The 19,000-nt window shown below is 35.7% G+C and overlaps 2 protein-coding genes across 4 annotated transcripts; both read right to left on the bottom strand.

Annotated features, from left to right (window-relative positions):
• Positions 1-8,959: 8,959 nt before the first annotated feature.
• On the bottom strand, positions 8,960-13,819 carry LOC111397397. 2 transcript variants are annotated; one of them, XM_023024302.1, is made up of 10 exons: positions 13,737-13,819; positions 13,458-13,613; positions 13,157-13,208; positions 12,763-12,836; positions 11,982-12,083; positions 11,371-11,511; positions 10,705-10,756; positions 9,929-10,002; positions 9,670-9,759; positions 9,043-9,258 (listed from the first exon to the last, which is right to left on the bottom strand). In XM_023024302.1, the coding sequence occupies exons 2-10, from the start codon at positions 13,580-13,582 to the stop codon at positions 9,204-9,206; spliced, it is 765 nt and encodes a 254-aa protein (XP_022880070.1). In that variant the 5' UTR covers positions 13,583-13,613; positions 13,737-13,819; the 3' UTR covers positions 9,043-9,203. The 2 variants fall into 2 exon arrangements, with proteins under 2 accessions (XP_022880071.1, XP_022880070.1); XM_023024303.1 differs by lacking the exon at positions 13,737-13,819 and having other exon boundaries at positions 8,960-9,253; positions 13,458-13,699.
• Positions 13,820-14,692: 873 nt separating this feature from the next.
• LOC111397396 (ras-related protein Rab7) lies at positions 14,693-19,000 on the bottom strand. 2 transcript variants are annotated; one of them, XM_023024300.1, is made up of 8 exons: positions 18,803-19,000; positions 18,658-18,684; positions 18,393-18,492; positions 18,110-18,256; positions 16,526-16,624; positions 15,505-15,585; positions 15,287-15,432; positions 14,693-15,120 (listed from the first exon to the last, which is right to left on the bottom strand). In XM_023024300.1, the coding sequence occupies exons 1-8, from the start codon at positions 18,853-18,855 to the stop codon at positions 15,057-15,059; spliced, it is 717 nt and encodes a 238-aa protein (XP_022880068.1). In that variant the 5' UTR covers positions 18,856-19,000; the 3' UTR covers positions 14,693-15,056. The 2 variants fall into 2 exon arrangements, with proteins under 2 accessions (XP_022880068.1, XP_022880069.1); XM_023024301.1 differs by lacking the exon at positions 16,526-16,624 and having other exon boundaries at positions 14,711-15,120; positions 18,803-18,995.

Here is a 19,000-nt window from a genome sequence, read left to right as displayed (position 1 = left end):
CGAACCCGAAAATTAATTTTCCACTACGGAGTCCAACACTTTCCTTTACAGCATTTATAAGATTTTTCATCCCAATGTACACCATTTCAGGTAGACCACCTTTAATCTGCTTTCACCAATCAAACAAAGGACCAAACTTAATTGCCAGTGAGTAAGTGAATATGATCTTATTCAGCTACCGTTTACAGATTATCATTATTTTGTAATTATTATATAGTAAGCTTGGCCTCGAATAAATGAAGAAAGCACAGAAACTATTTTGTAAAATACTTTGCATTTATGTTTTCTTGACTATTATTCGAAAACACCTTAAGTTTTCTCCCTTTCGTTAGCCCTTGCTGCCTTCCTTAACTGGATCATGAACTCGTCTCGACTGATGAACAAATTTGTGAATTATAATTTTTCGAAGGGCATGTGGACTAACTATATACGTGGTCCAAAAAATTAAAAATAGGATATCCATTCCAATGTATGGTTTGGGAATAGCATGGCGATCCATTTCCAGGGGCGAACCCAAGGTGGGTCATGGGGTCACGTGACCCCCCAACTTTTGAGTTTTTTTTTTTTTTTTTTTTTTTTTTTTGTATAAGTCATTTTTTATATCGATTGAAATTTAAATCAAAATTAACAATTAATTTTAATAACATATTTCATGGAATCCTTAACTTTTATCAAATTTTATTGAAAATATGATTTTAACCTCCACCAAACAAGGGTAAAATCACAATAAATTAGATTTTTTTCTTTTCTCTCACACCTTTTACCAAAACCTTAATCCTTCTAATTTTTTTACAAATTATCACATCTAGTACACATTTTCAATTTTCAATCAAATTCTCAATTAATTAGAACCTAAATTTTCATTTTCTCCCATCCTATTTGTGTATATAGAATGTGTCTAAACTGATTATATCAAATTTAACATAAACAAATAGTATTTATTTGATTGAATATTGGCTATATTTTTTCCTTTTGATCACTAGAATTAACTGTTCGAAATCAAACTGATGATAATGATTAGCAAAATATTAATGAAGAAATTTTTTTAAATGTAAATCTACATTTTCTTGGGTCAAATATAAATCATTCAAAAATCAATAACAAGTATTCGAATTGTTCAAAGTTTAATTGTGTCGTCTAACTAAAAATTTCTGCTTGCACACCCCCTTTCATTTTTTATTTTGGTATTTTTACAACAATCCTCGTGCACATGGAGAATGCGACAATAATGAAACAAGTTTTTTGATCATGTGGTTTGATGCGTTTCTCAAATATGATTACAATCTAAAAGCACCATGTGAGAAGCAGAGAATCATTTTCGTTTTTGTATTGTGCATGCTTCATGCGTTTTCACTGTTTTTATTTATTTCCTATTTGATGGACGTTGGTAGAATGTATGTTTTAATTTGCCTCTCACTTCAAGTTCGCGGACTGGAGTTTTTAATGTTCTTTCTCCAAACCTCCTTGCTTTTTGAGGCTGACGAAGGTGAAATATATATATGTGGGATGTTGCAAAACCATCAGAACCAAGTCATTTTCCTTCTCTAAAGGTATGAAACAATGAACCTAGTCATCACACTTCCAGTACTAAAGCTCTCCGTGCACTGAGAGCTTTAGTACTGTATTCTTTTTATTTTTTCTGTTTAATGTCATTTTGATTCTTTGAGGTTTAACTTTTAATTGAAGTTATATTGACGAAGTCAGAAGAATCACAATTTTATTCCAGCATCTGCTCCTCTAAATGTTGTACTTTCTGTTAATGTATATACAATATAAATGTTAGTTAGTTCCACATTGGTTAGAAAGGAACACATTACTCTCAAATTATGCTATAAATATGATACATCTCTTGTAAACAAAACACACTATTCAATACAATTCTCTTCTCTTTGTATTGTCTTATTTTCTCTCTTAAATTCAACTTGGTATTAGAGCTACTATTCTTAGTGTTCTTGATATATCAAGAGTTGAGTATGCTCTGTGATTGCCACTGTTAGTGAATCCTTCATATCAGAAAAACCTCTTGTATATCCTTTTCATACATGTTAGGTCGTCGCTATAGTCAGAGTCTTATTCTCCATCGACATCATCTCAGCCACCACTCCATCAGTCATTTCCTGACCAGTTCAGTTCGATTCCTGTTATTTTTATCTCTATCTCCTTCTAATTTCGTGCACATTATGGAGCATCTTGAGGCCTCACAACCTATTGTCATTGTCATGTAAGGACTCAACTACATTATATGGGCTCAGGCTATGTCAAGCTTTCTTAAGGGCAGAAAGCTCTGGCATTATGTTATTGGTGATATCACCAAACCAGAGAAAATCGCTGGAGAAGACAACACAAAATACATAGATCGTCTCGAAGAATGGGATAGCAAAAATCACCAAATTATCACTTGGATTCACAACACATGCGTACGCTCCATCAATCTCCAGTTTGGTAGATTCAAGACTGCAAAATCACTATGAGATTTTCTACAGAAACGCTACACCACCGCAGATCTGTCTCATCAATACCAACTTCTAGGTACTCTACATCGTATGCAACAACAGCCTGGGCAATCCATTAATAATTTCTTATCTGAGATGCACTATGTTTGGGATCAACTTGCTTCCTCAGAACCAGAGTTTACAGACAGATGCCCACGATGCTAAAAAAAATTTAACTATCGAGATCAGCAACACTTGGTTCTCTTTCTCATGGCCCTCACTAATGAGTTTGAGCATGTTCGTGCATCTCTCCTTCACTGCAGTCCCTTACCTACTTTAGATCAAACTGTTACTGAACTTCTTTCGAAGGAAACTCGTCTTGCCCCTCGCAAGACTATCTCTACAGATGCTGTCTTCGCCACTCCTAGAGGACCTCAACCCAGTAACAAAATACATCCATCTGGATCTTTTCAACCCAACAACAAAGGGCATCCATCTGGATCTTCAAGATTCTGCAATTACTGCAAGAAACCAGGACACATTCTCTTGGAATGCCCGGTTCGAGTTTGCCAATTTTGTCAGAAGCAAGCCCCTGGTCATCTTCAGTGTGATTGTTTTCAAAACCCCAACAGACACTCCCAACAACACATGTCTCGCGGTACTCCTTTTAGATCTGTCACCATTACCGCTGAAGGTTCATCATCCACTACTACCAGTGAGACGTTTTCTGCTTCTGACATAGAGGAAATTGTCAAACATGTCCTTGCTCATTCTAGTAATTTACCCTCTACTGCTATGTCAGTCACCTCAGGTAATTCATCTTGGTTCTTTGACTCTGCATGTTGTAATCACATGACACCTGATTCCACTATATTTACCACCAAACGTCTTGCTAATCATACTCCGACTATTCAAACTGCTGATGGTTATTCTATGACCGTGAGTCATATCGGAAAAATCTTAACATTAAACACTTCACTTCCTGATACTTATTGTATTCCCCAACTCAATCCCAATCTTATATCTGTTGGTCAATTATGTGACTTCGGTCTAACTGTCATCTTTTCTGCTTCTGGTTGTTGTGTGCAGGATCCAAAGACAGGACAAACTCTTGGGATAGGCCGTAAGATTGGACAACTCTTTGAGCCCATCAATCTTCACCTTCCATCCCGTTTCTCCTCATCAGTTCAGACAGCAGCCCCAGTCTCATCTACCCCATCCATCAGTCTCTGGCATTATCGTCTGGGTCATGCTTCTATTAGTCATCTTCAATTTTTAGCATCTAGTGGTTATTTAGGGCTTGTTAATAAAGAACAATTTGATTGTCTTCCTTGTCAACTTGCAAAACAATCGACATTACCATTTCACAAAAGTGATTCCTTTTCTTCTGCACCATTTGATTTGATTCACTCTGATGTTTGGGGCCCATCTCCCACTGCTACTATGGGAGGCTCTAGATATTTTATAATTTTTATTGATGATTACTCTCGTTACACTTGGATATTTTTTATGCGTAATCGATCTGAATTACCTCAGTTGTACCTTGATTTTGCTACCATGGTCAAAACTCAATTTCTCTTGCAATATCAAAGTGTTTCGTGCTGACAATGCTGCTGAATACATAGATTCTAGAGTCATTACCTTTCTTCGCCAACATGACACTCTTCCTCATCGTTCATGTCCAGGCACTTCTCTACAAAATGGGCGTGCTGAGCGCAAACACCGAGACATTCTCAATACCGTCCGCGCTCTTCTCATATCTGCTTCGTGTCCTGAACGCTTTTTGGGTAAAGCTGCTCTTACAACTATTTACACCAAGAACCGCGTGCCTTCTCCCATTATTGGGAATCAATCGCCATTTGAGCGTCTTTATGGTCACCCTCTTGACTATAACACTCTTAAGGTATTCGGTTGTACTTGTTTTGTTCTTCTTCAGCCTCATAAGCACACCAAATTGGAATCTAGATCTCGACTATGTTGCTTCTTGGGATATGGTATTGAACATAAAGGTTACAGATGTTAGGATCCTTACTCCAAACGTCTCCGAGTATCTCGTCATGTCGTTTTCTGGTTCGCCTCCATATCCAAGTTTCACCTGTCACATGACAATACCTTTGTCCTATTCACTGACCTCTCCACAGATCTTTTTCCTGACACTCCTGAGACAAACTCTTCTTCTGAGTCAACATCTCCACCAACACATCCTATCTCTTTCTCAGATATGTCATTACCAACTAACATGTCTATAGATACCTCAATTGAGTTATCCACCTTGCCATCTTCTGAGGAACTTGTCTCTTCTGATGGATCCGCTCCAACGACTTCTGATCTCCCTACTCGACGAAATGACCAAGTAAAAACTCTTTCTGTTAATTTTCGTGACTTTGTTGTATTTTCTACTATTCTTTCTCACCATGAACCTCAGTCTTATCGTGAAGCTAGTTCTGATCCTCTTTGGCAGAAAGCAATAAATGATGAACTACAGGCACTCGAAAACACTCACACTTGGGATCTAGTGGACCTACCAAAAGGCAAACATGCCATGGGATGCAAGTGGATTTACAAGATCAAAACTCACTATGATGGGTCCATTGATCGATACAAAGCTCGCTTGGTAGCTAAAGGGTTTACCCAGGAGTATGGGATTGACTATGAGGAGACCTTTGCCCCGGTTGCCCGCCTCACTTCAGTTCGCAGCTTAATTACAGTTGCCGCCGTCCGTCATTGGGAATTATTTCAGATGGATGTGAAAAATGCTTTTCTTAATGGTGAACTTACTGAAGAAGTTTATATGTGCCCTCCTCCTAGTTCTCATCATCTTCTGCATCAAGTCTGCAAACTTCGTTAGGCTCTTTATGGTCTCAAGCAAGCTCCTAGAGCTTGGTTTGCCAAGTTTAGCACCATTGTTGGAGATTTTGGGTTCACTTCCCGCTCACATAATTCTACTCTTTTCATTCGCAAAACAGACCAGGGTACTATCCTTCTTCTCCTCTATGTTGATGATATGATCATCACTGGTGATGACACATCCAGAATTTTGGATCTCAAGACTTATCTCAGCCAACATGTCAAAATGAAAGATCTTGGAAAGCTTAGTTACTTTTTGGGACTTGAGATCACTTCTAACTCTGAGAGATATTATCTTTTGCAAGCAAAATATGCTTCTGATCTTCTTACTCGAAGGGGACTCACAGATATTAAGACATGTACCACTCCTCTAGAGCTCAACTCTAAACTCACTCCCATGGATGGTACACCTTTGGATGACCCACCTTGTTTCGCCAGTTGGTTGGTAGTCTTGTTTATCTTACAGTTACTCGCCCTGACATCTCTTATGCTGTCCATATTGTCAGTCAATTTCTCTTTGCTCCTCGCATATCCCATTATGCTGCAGTGCTTCGCATTCTCAGGTACATCAAAGGGACCCTATTTCATGGTCTCCACTTCTCATCTCACTCTTCACTCGAGCTTCGTGCCTACTCAGATGCAGATTGGGCAGGTAACCCCACTGATCGTAGATCTACCACTGGGTATTGCTTCTTCCTTGGTGATTCTCTTATTTCTTGGCGCAGCAAGAAACAAACAGTAGTCGCTCGATCCAGTACAAAAGCTGAGTATCGAGCCCTTGATGATACAACTCAGGAACTTCTTTGGCTTCGCTCATTACTTGAAGACATGGGCGTCACCCATTCTACCGCCACTATCATAAACTGCGATAATCAAAGTGCTATCCAAATTGCTCACAATGATGTATTCCATGAACGCACAAAACACATTGAAATTGATTGTCACTTTATACGTCATCATCTCACCCGTGGGACTATTGGACTATTATCAGTTTTTTCAGCCGATCAAACTACTGATATCTTCACTAAAACGCACCCTCCTAGACGCCTTGAGGATTTAGTTTCCAAACTCAATTTGCTCTCCATTTTACCACCTTGAGTTTAAGGGGGGCTGTTAATATATATACAATGTAAATGTTAGTTAGTCCCACATTGGTTAGAAAGGAAAACATTCCTCTCAAATTAGGCTATAAATAGGATACGTCTCTTTAAATAAAACACAATATTCAATACAATTCTTTTCTCTTTGTATTGTCTTATTTTCTCTCTTAAATTCAACTCTTTCTTTGATGTCAACTTCTCTATCTTCTCTTATTTGTTGCTCTTGGATTCATGTCTTAATAACATAACCATCATCTTGTTGTTTTTCAGGAAATCAAATTCTTTGAACCAGAAGTTGTAAATTGATTGTCTTGCAAAAATTTAAGGAGTTGGATTTTTTTTCTCTATTAAGGAGCTCAAATCTCCAGCTAAACAAACTGGAAGTGTGTCACAAATAATAAAAACAAAATAGAAATAAGTACACATTAAACTTTAGAGAAGAGAGAAGAAAAGAAGAAATAAGGTGTGATTTTTGTGAAAAAGTAAAGAATTCCAGGTGAAAAGGGGGAAATGTCACTGTACCAATTAGACAAAACGGTGTCGTTTTTGCTCAAATACTGGGGAAACAAACGGAATGGCCACAATGAGATAAAATGGAACAATTTATTGTTCGTTTCCACAAAACCTCACATTCTCCTTTTTATATAGTAGGGAAAACAAAAAGAAAAAAAGAAAGAACAAAGGCAACTATAGGCCCAAACTTTTTAAAAAGTGCAAATAATCCACCATAATAACTCCTCCTTCTTCCCACGCCTTACCCCCAACCCATTGTCCCCTACCAGCCATTTTCAGCCAATTGATGGGTTTCATTCTCCTTCTTGTCCTAACATTGCCTGCAGGTCTTGTTTGCTGATGACAAGCTTAATCCTCACAACTCCGATTGCTTTTCCAGCTTCTTCGACTAAATTTGCAAAACGAATGGTCTTCTTCTTCTTAATTCGTTGTGGAGCCACTGGTAGGGGCAAAAGGTAATATAACTTACGCCCTTTCATTTTAGCATTTGGATTCACGTACTGTACTATTGGAAGTTTACCTGATATTACATGGTGAGAAAATTCTGATAAAACGTGGTGAACTTCTAATGGGACTTTGTATTCAAGGATTTCCCCTTCTATTTTTATGACTTTGATGACCTTTTTCTTAAAGAACTAAGCAATTTCCCATGGCTCTGTGGAACTGAAGGAAGAATGTTTCAATTTCCCAAGACTATTCGTTTTGCAGATTCAGTCGAAGAAGCTGGAGAAGCAATCGGAGTTGCGAGGATTAAGCTTGTCATTAGCAAACAAGACCTGCAGGCAATGTTATGAAAAGGAGGATAATGAAACCCACCAATTGACTGAAAATGGCTGGCAAGCGGCACTGTGTTGGAGTTGAGGTAAGGGAAGAAAGCAAAGTTATTTTGGTGGGTTACTTGCACTTTTGAAATAGTTTGGGCCTATAGCAGCTTTGTTCTTTATTTTTTTTCCTTCTCTTTTTTTGGTTTTTTAAATAAAATGGTTTTTTAAATTAATAGCTTGTGTGTGTTCTCTTTTTTTGGTTTTTTAAATTAAAAATTGTTAAAGATGACGTTCAACGCAAAAAAAAAGATGGAAGATGGGAGCAAAAATGCTAAAAAAATAAAAGATATAGACGTTTTCCACAATAAACTTAAAAGGTAGGGACGTTTCGCACCAATTACCCATAAAATAGTTATTTGTGATCAATAAATAATATGTGATATAAAAAAAATGATTACAACTCACAATCTATTAAGTTGTGATCGAGAAATTACCTATGACCAATTAATTTCATATTTTGTGACTATTAAATAATCTTGATTTATAAAATTTGTGATTTTTATGACTAATGAATAAATTACGACTTATAAAATTTTTGATTTGTGATCGAGAAATCATTTATAAGCAAATTACATAGATTTATGAATTTATTATGTTTAATTAATAAAATAATTTTAATTAATTACCTCAAATAAAATATAAATAATATCTAAACGTTTACGTTTTAAACCTTGTATTTTAATTTTGAAATTGGTCATACTTGATCTATTAGATATGTAATTTTTCCTTAAAAATTTGATAAATCACCTAAGAGTTTTGCCAGAAATAATTATTTCAACCTCATCGTGTACGTGTTATCATCTTCTTTCTCATTCCACTCTCTTTTCTCGTACTACTATGTCCAACTTTTGCGATCCCACTTTCTTTTTTCTGTATACTCATCGTCCACGCTAATTTGTCATCTCCTCCTACATCCTTCCACTGCCTGAGTGATTTTGAGCTTGTCTCAAGCATATAAGAAAAAAAGTCTAACACGCATAGAATGGAGAGGAGATGAAGAATGGGGGGGAGAGAAACACAGTGACATCAATACGACGAGAATCAATTGGATCACTGAATTTCGACTGAATGTGACTTCAACATGTCAAATGCAACCCGACCCAGTGCAGTGCCTGGTTCACTCAGTTTCCAGCTCCGACCAGCCAGGCCTATAAGGTCCAAACAGTATTTAGCAGACTCACAGTACTTCTTACCGTGCCTAATATTGAGCATTCCATTTTACCAAACATACAAGCTATTAATGTACAGAACACACACAATAAGTTCATTTGTATACATAAAGGTGTGACAATCCATTCGACGCATGTTTAATTTATTGCCAAAAGCTGTGAAGAAAAGAATCTAAATTTCATTGGAAACAACATAAAAGATGCCATTGAAAAGTTTACCAAATATATAAAGTATTCCCTTGAGTGATGGATTTACAGTATAAAGGCAAGTTTGTCTATTGAATGCAAATCAAATTTTCTTGAGAAATTCTCACTTGGTTAATCCAAAGTGAAGTTGTCTCTCTGTAATGTTCCTTCATATCCATTTTCTGACCTACCATAAACAACAATAAATCTGTCAAATTCTCCTGCACAGTGAATAGGCAGACCTCAAAAAGCACACTTAAGAAAGGAGGCAACAACTGAACTCTCTAATGCCTTGAACTTTAGAGAAGACAGCGCCCGAGGTTCCTGAACCTATCATTTAATTAGCAGTTATGTCCCCTTTAACATACGCCGTCCAAAAATATGTTAAATAGTCATGTGATTTACTATTTTAGGGGTGTAATCGTCATCACATGCAAAACAAATGACCTTTTAATAGATTTTTGGACGGCGCAGATGCCAAGTAAATATGGTTGAGGGCCCAAGTCCTCATTTATGGAAGCTCGGGGTCCTCGGAAGTTATACTCTCAAGTTTAAATATAAAGGAATTATTCAGATATAAAAACTATGGTACACTTGCCTGCTGCGGCTACTGAAAAGAACAAGGAAGACAGGATCTTCAGATGATAGATGGAAAAGCTGTAATACGATGTAGGCACAAGTGCTAATGCTGAACAAAAAAATCGAACAGAATGAGATGCCAAATAATACTTGGATTATGTAAATTCGAAAGTAGGGCAAATTGAGCAGTTAAAAAGAAAAAATCTAAAGGGAAAAAAAGTGGCAGCCAAAGGAAATCAACTAATTGATGGTGCAATATACATCGAAAGAAAAATTACCTTCCAAAACAAATCAACAAAATGATCCAAAATACTGCATTCATCCAATTTGATTCTTTGTATGCCACCCAAACCTGATAGCACATACAAGAACCAGTTAAATCTTTTTTTCCATTTCAGTTGCTGTTAACGAGTTATAATTACCGAATTAAACCTTGTAACATAATTTGCCCGGGAAGCGACGTGCCATTCTCTCTTGCAAAGTTATATAAACAACACCAAGGCTAAAAGATCTATTACTGAACTTACACTACCTCATTTTTAAGAGTATCACAAGCATAATTGCATAAAATGCATGTTCAGGTAAAAATGGATATGATAATGGGTTGCACTTCATTGATTATCGGATCAACTCACCACATCCATCAGTCAGTTTTTGAGGATTAAAGGATTAAAATTACAAATAGATATCATGCAGAATGAACTAATAGCATGTTCCTTTTATTTGAATCAATATATAATAATATCTGATTACATTAAAAAACATTTCCGCTTCTACAGCTTCTAAAACTACTTTTACACTCTGATCATGAGAGAGCCACCCTTATTTTACCATGTTAGCCACCCTTATTTTACCATGTTCTACACAGCATAGGGAATTGTGTGACAGTCCCATCTGAAAATCTTACCGTTCCTTCAACCAGGTAACATTGAGTTCCCAAATCAAACATACTCTATTGTGAAGGTATTTTTGTGTTCTTTCAAAAGTGCATTTACTCTAGTTGTCATTAAAAAGGAAGCAGTGAAATTGTAGTATTTGGGAATTTGAGAAATACCGATAGAGCAACAACATTAATGTAGAAATCAACTAGTGTTGCTGACAACCACCTGCAAGCATAGTGATAGACAAATTAAACAGAGATGAGTACCAGTACAAATATAAATTAAAGGAAGATTCAAAAGCCATGCAAATCTGAAACTGGAGTTGCTAAAATGAAGCTAAATGCAGATAACTTCTCCGAAATTGTATTTTATCAATGGCAAGACACCAGTAGGAAGTTTATGGACAGCAATACTTTTTTTGTAAAGAGATTGGAGAATGATCTGATATATCTCCCCAAGAGAAATGAATAGGACATTTTTGTTGAACCACCTAGTTTAAAAAAGCTTAAGATGTTAGGAAAAAGAAATTTATTTATTAAATGTTGATTCCAACCATCACAATTCTATATAGTAGAATTCATTTTCTCATTAGAAGCCTTAGATGTGCGCAATTTTTATAAATGGGTGGAAACGAAACTTGAATTTAGGATATTTGTCAAGTTTTGATACCATGTTGAACAAACTCATTTATGCAAATTGTGCATGTGCTAGGTCTTTGAAAAAAATGAGACAGGCCTATAGAGCATTCAAGGTAAGAATGACAGGGTAGTGATAATACACGACCACATTCATCTGAAAATCCGACTTCCCTATCTAAAATTATCAGGAAAACAACTTACGGAGTCAAAAGGTCTTTGCGAAATGGAGATCCATCCGTAGCAATAGTGTAAATCAATGTTCCCAGCATCAGACAACCCAAAACAGTGAAAAGAACCCTAGTACTTGCAACAGATAGTTTGCTCTTTGATTCCATTCCAGAACTGAGATAAAAATAATAATCAACTAAAAGTAATAGGAGGAAAAGCAAATTTTTAGAATAACATCTGAAATATTAGACCTAAAAAACTTATTAATCGCACCATTTTGTTGCCCCATTTCTGGACGAGAATAGAAAGCTTCATGGAGGATTAGATCCAGTAAATAGGGGTCTATGGCTGATCGATATTGAACATTGCAATTCTATTCCTGATAGCGGGTCACATATATAGGACTAACTGGGACATTGGCCATGGCCTAAAAGATATTTTAGAAGCTCATAGAGGTCCATTCACAGGTCAAAGCCATAAAGGCCTATATGAGATCCTAACATCGTCATGGCATGTTCAATCTAAGTACAAAAGGCAGGGACCAGCAGCAAGGCATACATGCAAAATCCTAGAGCTTGAGAACTATTCAACTGCTACAATATTAAATATATGTATGTACATTACCACTTACATTGATTACTTACTTCTTCCTCTTGCTTAGCAAAACAAAGTAAATAGGATCTTGTAATGATTCTTGATGAGATAGTTTGAGGAACTGCAAAACAATGTATCCACATGTAGTAATGCTGCAAAGTGAAAAAAATTTATAAGCATACACCATCTAACATAAAAGCCCCAAATATAACTGCCACTGGGAAAAATTTACCAGGAAAATTATCCCAAGTTGGCATGATTTGATGATAATTGATCTCAAATCAATACATAAACAAACCAAAAGGAGAGGAGATTATTCAATTAAGGGATTTTCCAGTCCAACCAGCACTGTTTACCACATTTTTTACCCATTGACAAACGAACTGCAAATAATTGATATTAAAATGTAGGTAAAATAAGTTGTAAATCATTAATCAATTCAACAACCAGATTGCAGAAGGTAGCAAGAAATTATAGGAAATGTCAATGATTAAGTATACTTCTTTTGATGGTGAGCAACAAAAAAAATTAGAACCCATGTAATCCTTTCAATATACAAGTACATTTAGTAGATCTAATAGGAATCAAGAAGACGAGAGAGGTCACTTGATAACATGTAAAAGTGGAAAGTAAATGAACAGTCCAGGCAAAGAAAATACCATATAAAACAAAATTCTTTAAAAGTTCAAAACTCTATATGAAAAATCGGAGCCAGCTTCTGCAGAATCTGCACAACTATTATTTGTATTTATTTGCAAAATCTCAACATAATCTAATTGTCAGGCAGTTAAAGAAATTCCATAGATTTTGCAAGCAACAGAGCAGCCATACCTTCCCAAACATACTAGCAAAGCTATCCAAATTATTGCACTGATCCAGTTTGATTCCTTGTACAAAATCCACGCCTGACATGTTGAGACGGATAGAAATATACGTGAAAACATATATTTTGGGAATAAGGTAATACATAGTTATGAGTTCTCGAAGAGCAATAAACGGTGTTTATTGAAACAATCAGTTGGTGACCGGCTACTCATTGGGAGCAAACAATAACACAAAAAATGAATTCGGCCAGACATTTTGAACAAACAATTATACACAAAGCAGCTATATACCAAACTACTGTTTCATTAACTGAACAGACATTGAATTTCATGCATTCCAAGAGCCTAAATAGTAAATAATATAATCCACTTAACGACACCATAAAGAGAATTTTGCATACCCCTATTGCTAGGATATTGATATAGAAATCTATCAGGGTCGCTGCCATCCACCTGCATCAAAATCCACAGTTTTTCAGAAGATGATTACAAACTAATTCAGACATTTTCTTAAGTCAAAATTATAAAGCAGCATACAAGATGCCATTGAAACAAAACTTCAGATTTACATCAACAAAATTATTAGTATAACTCGAAAAGTTGAATGCAAATGATGATTACACAACAACAGAAAGTATTTTTCACTCCAGAAATTTGATAAGGTCCCTGATAAGAGTTGCTATCTAGACAAGGAATACGTACGGGGTGAGGAGTTCTTTTCGGAAGGGGAGGCCATCAGTGACAATGATGTAGATTACAGTGGCAGTGATTACACATCCCAACACCATGAACAGGGTTCTCAGCCCAATCGCAAGCCCTAGTGCCATAGCTTTGCCCTGATTCTTCGAGGGGAGAGAGCTGAAATACGATTACGATATGAACAGAAGAAAGAAAGAGCAAAAGGAAAGGGGAGAAAATGGGGTAACATGAAAATATGCCAAAATATGGGATGGCCATGAGTCCACGTCTCCAGTAATTGACCTTGTTTTTCCCACGAGAGTAACGTCGCAGACGCACTGGAGAGGTGAGCCACGTTAGCCGACGCAGAGTGTAGAAATGTTATTCTGTTCTCAGGCTTGAATTTTGCCACGTACACTGATTTATATAAGTGATGCATCATCATCGTCGTCGTCATCATCATCATCATCATATTCCATTGCATTAAAATCAGATTTTTAATAAATTTTAATAAAAGTTGATCGAATGTGTGATTAAAAAATAATAGGTCCTTTTGAAATATGTGATTAAAATTAATATTAACAACTATCAACAATCATCTCATGTAATAACTTGTTATTTAAAACATTAAAATGACTTAAAATCTCAGAAGAGCTTTTCTGGAAGATTTTTCTTTGTTTTTAAGTCACCATCGATTCAATCTGTTGTGCATGTGGCTCATATAAAGTGAAACACAAGTCTTGGATCAAATAGACCGATACCAGCGTGGAGCAAAGTGGAGTGAAAGGAGCGAAACATATCGAACGAATTAAAGATATGTTGTAACTCTATTTTTTACTACTGAATAAAGATATCTCTGCTTTGCTTTCGTAGACGTAGGCACACCGCCGAACCACATACATTTTTGTGTTGATTTTTTTTTTCATCTCTTTAATATTGATCATAAAATCCAACACAATAAAAAAACAATTATCTGAAAAAGAAACCCTCTTTTGAAAAGTCTTTTGGCTCGCAATAAAGTGAGGATCTTTATCGAACAACTAGTAGACTTTCCATCCACCTCTTTAAACACAATATCTTGAATACCCTTGTGCTGCCTATCTTTAAAACGTATAAATTGCAAAACGAGGAAAAAGAATCAACAAATAACTATACCCTTAAATACATTTCTAGGCCAAAATCTCACAGAAAATTTCATTTTCAAAGCAATATTTATGCTCCAAAACCATCAGTACGAACACATGAAAGACAAAATGAAAAGAGGAAAGGTGCCTGTGTTAACAAATTTGCTCAAATGCTTGATAGCCAAAGTATAATCAAGATCCACAATGCTTTTGTAATGCTCCAGATTTCTGAAGAATAAAGTTCAGAGCTTTCGCTGCCCACATGTCACAAAATCACAGTGAAATGGAAATTAGAGTCGATCTACAATCTCGATCTTGACTATTGAAAGTACAGTTGTTGACGCCTCTCAAATAAAGAAGGAAAATAAAGCAATCCTGTCTTACTCTTGAGCGATTAGCATACAACGATACAAAAAACGAAAGTCAACCAATAACGACCTAAAGAAAGTTACACGAACAATAGTTATAGATGTCTTTCAAATCACTTGCACACTCCAGATTAACATGCACAACCGCCCCGTGGTTCAGTGTCAGGAACAGCCTCGGGCATGCCTTGGAAGTATCTATAAATGCAAAAGTCAAGATAACTAAAAGCAAAATCGCTGAAAGTTACATAAGCAAGGAAAATTCAAGAAAAAATTAGAGAAAAATAAACCGAAGGGTTAGAAAATTGATCAGAGGAACGAAAATCTGTCTTCACAGCAAATATTTGATTTTATTTATACTCACATGTCCTGCTCGTGCTCATTAGCTAAAGCAGTCTTCGCAATAGACAAAAATGCAGCATCAACATTGTAATCCTCTTTTGCTGATGTCTCAAAGTAAAGTATGTTCCCTTTTGATGCACACCATTCCTTTGCTTTCTTTTCAGAAACCTAAATTTTTGGAGAAATTAGCCCAATTGAGAGCAACACCAGGATATAAACAGCACTGCAACTAAAACTTACCACCCTGCTATTTCCACCATCTATATCAATTTTGTTTCCCAGTAATATAAAAGGGAACGTCTTGGGGTCCGCTGGGTTTGCCTGCATTGCAACCAATCACTTCTAATTCGGAAGGAACCATTTTATGTACTTGTACAAGTTCAATAAAGTTACAAAGCTTTGAACAACTCGTGATGATTTTATTGGGTTTCAGCTCAATATACCATGCCCTTAAACTATGCTATGGTTATTGAACAATTCCAACAAATAGCAAACCACTGTTAATCATGAAAACTAAACAATTACTCCGTATTTAAGGATCAATAAACAGATGGGTGACAGGTTTTCCCACATCACATGCTCCGTCACCATACCGAGTGGATGTTTGGAAAGTGATTAAATTATAAACTAAACTAGTCAAACATACTTTTTATCCACACATTTCATAGAACTCATGACTACTAGCTACTTATTATCGACACATTACATAGGACACAACGTCACTTTAATTTTAATTTAATCACTGCCCAAACATGCATTAAACCAATGGACCAGGGGCAATCTCATTTTCCTACGAAAAGTAAATAACAAATCTTTACATACAAAGGACTATCGTGTTGTTTGAAAACATTTACTTGATTTTGGTTGAAGCTACCATTACAATTTGAAGGGAGAGAATGCAAATGACAGTAAGTGAAGAGCAAGGAAAATGGCTTCAATACACTGTATTTTATGATTTATGAACCAGAAACACAAGTTTTAATTACTAATATTAAAAGGCTAAGGTTTTTTACATAGGAGATAAGCATGGCAAATAATAGTAACAACAACAAATATATAGGGAATTTCCAATACACACTACAAGCTATTAGAGACACATTGGCATACATGGAGGCACAGGTAGAGTTTGGCATAAAGGAAAAACGAAACGACAACAAATAAATAGAGAAACTGATGAATTACTAAAGAAAGGATAACCAACAGGGGTTTGTGGTCAAAGAAAGTATAAAACTTTGAAACAAGGAAAAAGACTAGGGCATACCCAATTTATCACCACCTGAGAGAGACATGCTTTAAAATAACCATATCCTAAAGATACAGTATAAATTTGGATTGAGTATTGGGTGGTGTCTGCTGCAAACTGATAAAAGATCAAACGATATACTCATTACCATATTCGACATAGAATTTTTGTAAAACCAACAATTAATACTCCGTTTGGTAAACTTTATAAATCAATTTATAAATGGTAAAACTTCATTTTCAACCACACATTCCAATGGACCTGCAAGCACTATCCACTTATCCATCACTTACTCCAATCTATTTACAAATTAAACTGTTTATAAATTCTTCCCGTACTGAGGCTATGTTTTCTGATTGTTTGGGCAATGTTAGAAAGCAGGTTTAAGGATTCTATTTAAGATTGTAGATTACTAAAACAGACTACTGTTTCTTGTCTGCTCACTAGTTTACTTGTAGCACACTATGGCATTTCGAAAATGTGACTGGAAAAATCTAACAAACAAAAAGACCACTAACAAGATAAGTTATATAATTCACAATTCAGGTAACAACAATAACATTGGCTTCATATCTGTCTTATGTCAAATGGCACAATTACTTGATCAAACTTTCTCCTAATTGAATATGGTATCAACCGTTCATAAGAAAATGAATGTTCAATAACTAAAAGGACATAAATTTCGCAATTCCAGAAAGCATTTAAGACCATCCTACACTACCTTTTACAATCCAGCCATATGCTGATATTATTTCAACATAAAGATAGTGATTTAATGGAATAACAGGCAAAAATGAGAAGCATGTCTAAGACGCCAAAGACAACCTATATGCAGGTTAGATTGGACTCTGCAGGTGAAAAAAGAGCATTGCAGAAAAATTGCACAAATCCCGGATAGGTGAAGGTATGCGTGCATAGGAAGTGATCTAATGAGCCACCCCAAATTTATTGGGATTAAGGTTTAATTTTACTGTTACATCATCAATATCAAAGATTTAAGCTCTGGAAATTCCTAAAATACATTATAGAATACTACATAAAAGGTATTTCTGTAGCCTTTGGTTTTCGTTCATATATCTTGTTACAGTCAAACGTGATAAAGACAAATCTATGGAGCAGCATGACAATGCCGCTAAAAGTGCATACATATGCACATGTTGCAATCAAAATGAGTAACACCCACGACACATGCCTTATAAGCAGAGTCGTCAAAACTTGCTCAAAAGCATCAAGAGAGTGTAGATAATGTTTTATTAAGAGTCTCTCACTGAAAGGGTAGTGTAGATAGTATCAACTGATTAATTTAATTAAAAAGTTAAAAAGGTCAGGATGCATAAGCTTCTTTAAAGATCACAACATCAACAAACTAAGCTTACTTTGAAAATCAAAAGAAACAATATGCAGTAAGTGAAATGAAATATCCACTCTATGGAAAAACACATATATTCTTAAAGCATAACCACTATCAAAGAACTGCCCTTGCATTTTAAATTATCAAAATCATCAACTTACGCAACATATAAATGTCCATTGAACAAAGAAAAAAAAAAGAAAAAGGAGTATAACGTCCAAGATATAGAACAGATTAATAGATTCACCAACCTGTTTGAGAAATTCTTCATGCCAATTGTCTAGGGTATCAAAGGACCTCATTACATTAACGTCGTACACCAAAACACAACAATCTGCTCCTCTATAAAATGCGACCCCAAGACTCTGAAATCTCTCCTGCCCAGCTGTGTCCCATATCTGCAACCACAAGACCCACATTCATTCCCGTGTACTAAAAACTTAAAACAACCAATTTTTTTGAAGTTTCGAATAAGATTACACACTCAATTATATTTGTTCAAGCAAAATGGTTCTTCAGGAAACTAAAACCTACTTGAAGAGTGACAAGCCGGTCATCGATTTGTAGCTCCTTGGTGACAAAATCAGCCCCAATTGTAGCCTTATACTGATGATTGAATTTCTTATGTACATATCTATTTCGTAATTAAAGAAGAACCCTAAAAGAAGAAGAAAAAAAAAAAAAAAACATGCCCGGAAAACACAGAGCACTGATATTAATAACAAGCAATTAATCTTACCGCATTCATTATTTGTCAAATAAATGAATAAAACATAACATAATTACTGAAAAAGGACACTGATTCATCAATGATGTTTTACCCACCCTGAAATAACCAAATAAAAGATCAGTGCATAAAAATAAAAATAAAATAATAAAAAAAAGGTAACCATAAGATCAGAAATTGAGAGATAAATTCATTCAAAAGGAAAAACAAGTTTTACCCACTATCACCGAGAACGATGACCTTTAGCAATGTTCGCCTACGAAGCGACATTTTTTCTTTTCAAATTCTGCAAGTACAATTTCTTTCTAGAATTTTTAAAATCCCCGAATTTGAATGTATGAATGAAATTGTTATGAAAGGGGCGCCAAATTTCGATCTGAATCACAACACCGGTGTCCAAAAATAAAAATGGAAG

This window comes from Olea europaea, chromosome 7 (genome assembly GCF_002742605.1).
Source record: "Olea europaea var. sylvestris chromosome 7, O_europaea_v1, whole genome shotgun sequence".
In the NCBI taxonomy this organism is placed as follows: Eukaryota; Viridiplantae; Streptophyta; class Magnoliopsida; order Lamiales; family Oleaceae; genus Olea; species Olea europaea.
The sequence above is the reverse complement of the archived record's forward strand: the minus strand, read 5'-3'. Positions and strand labels throughout refer to the sequence as shown.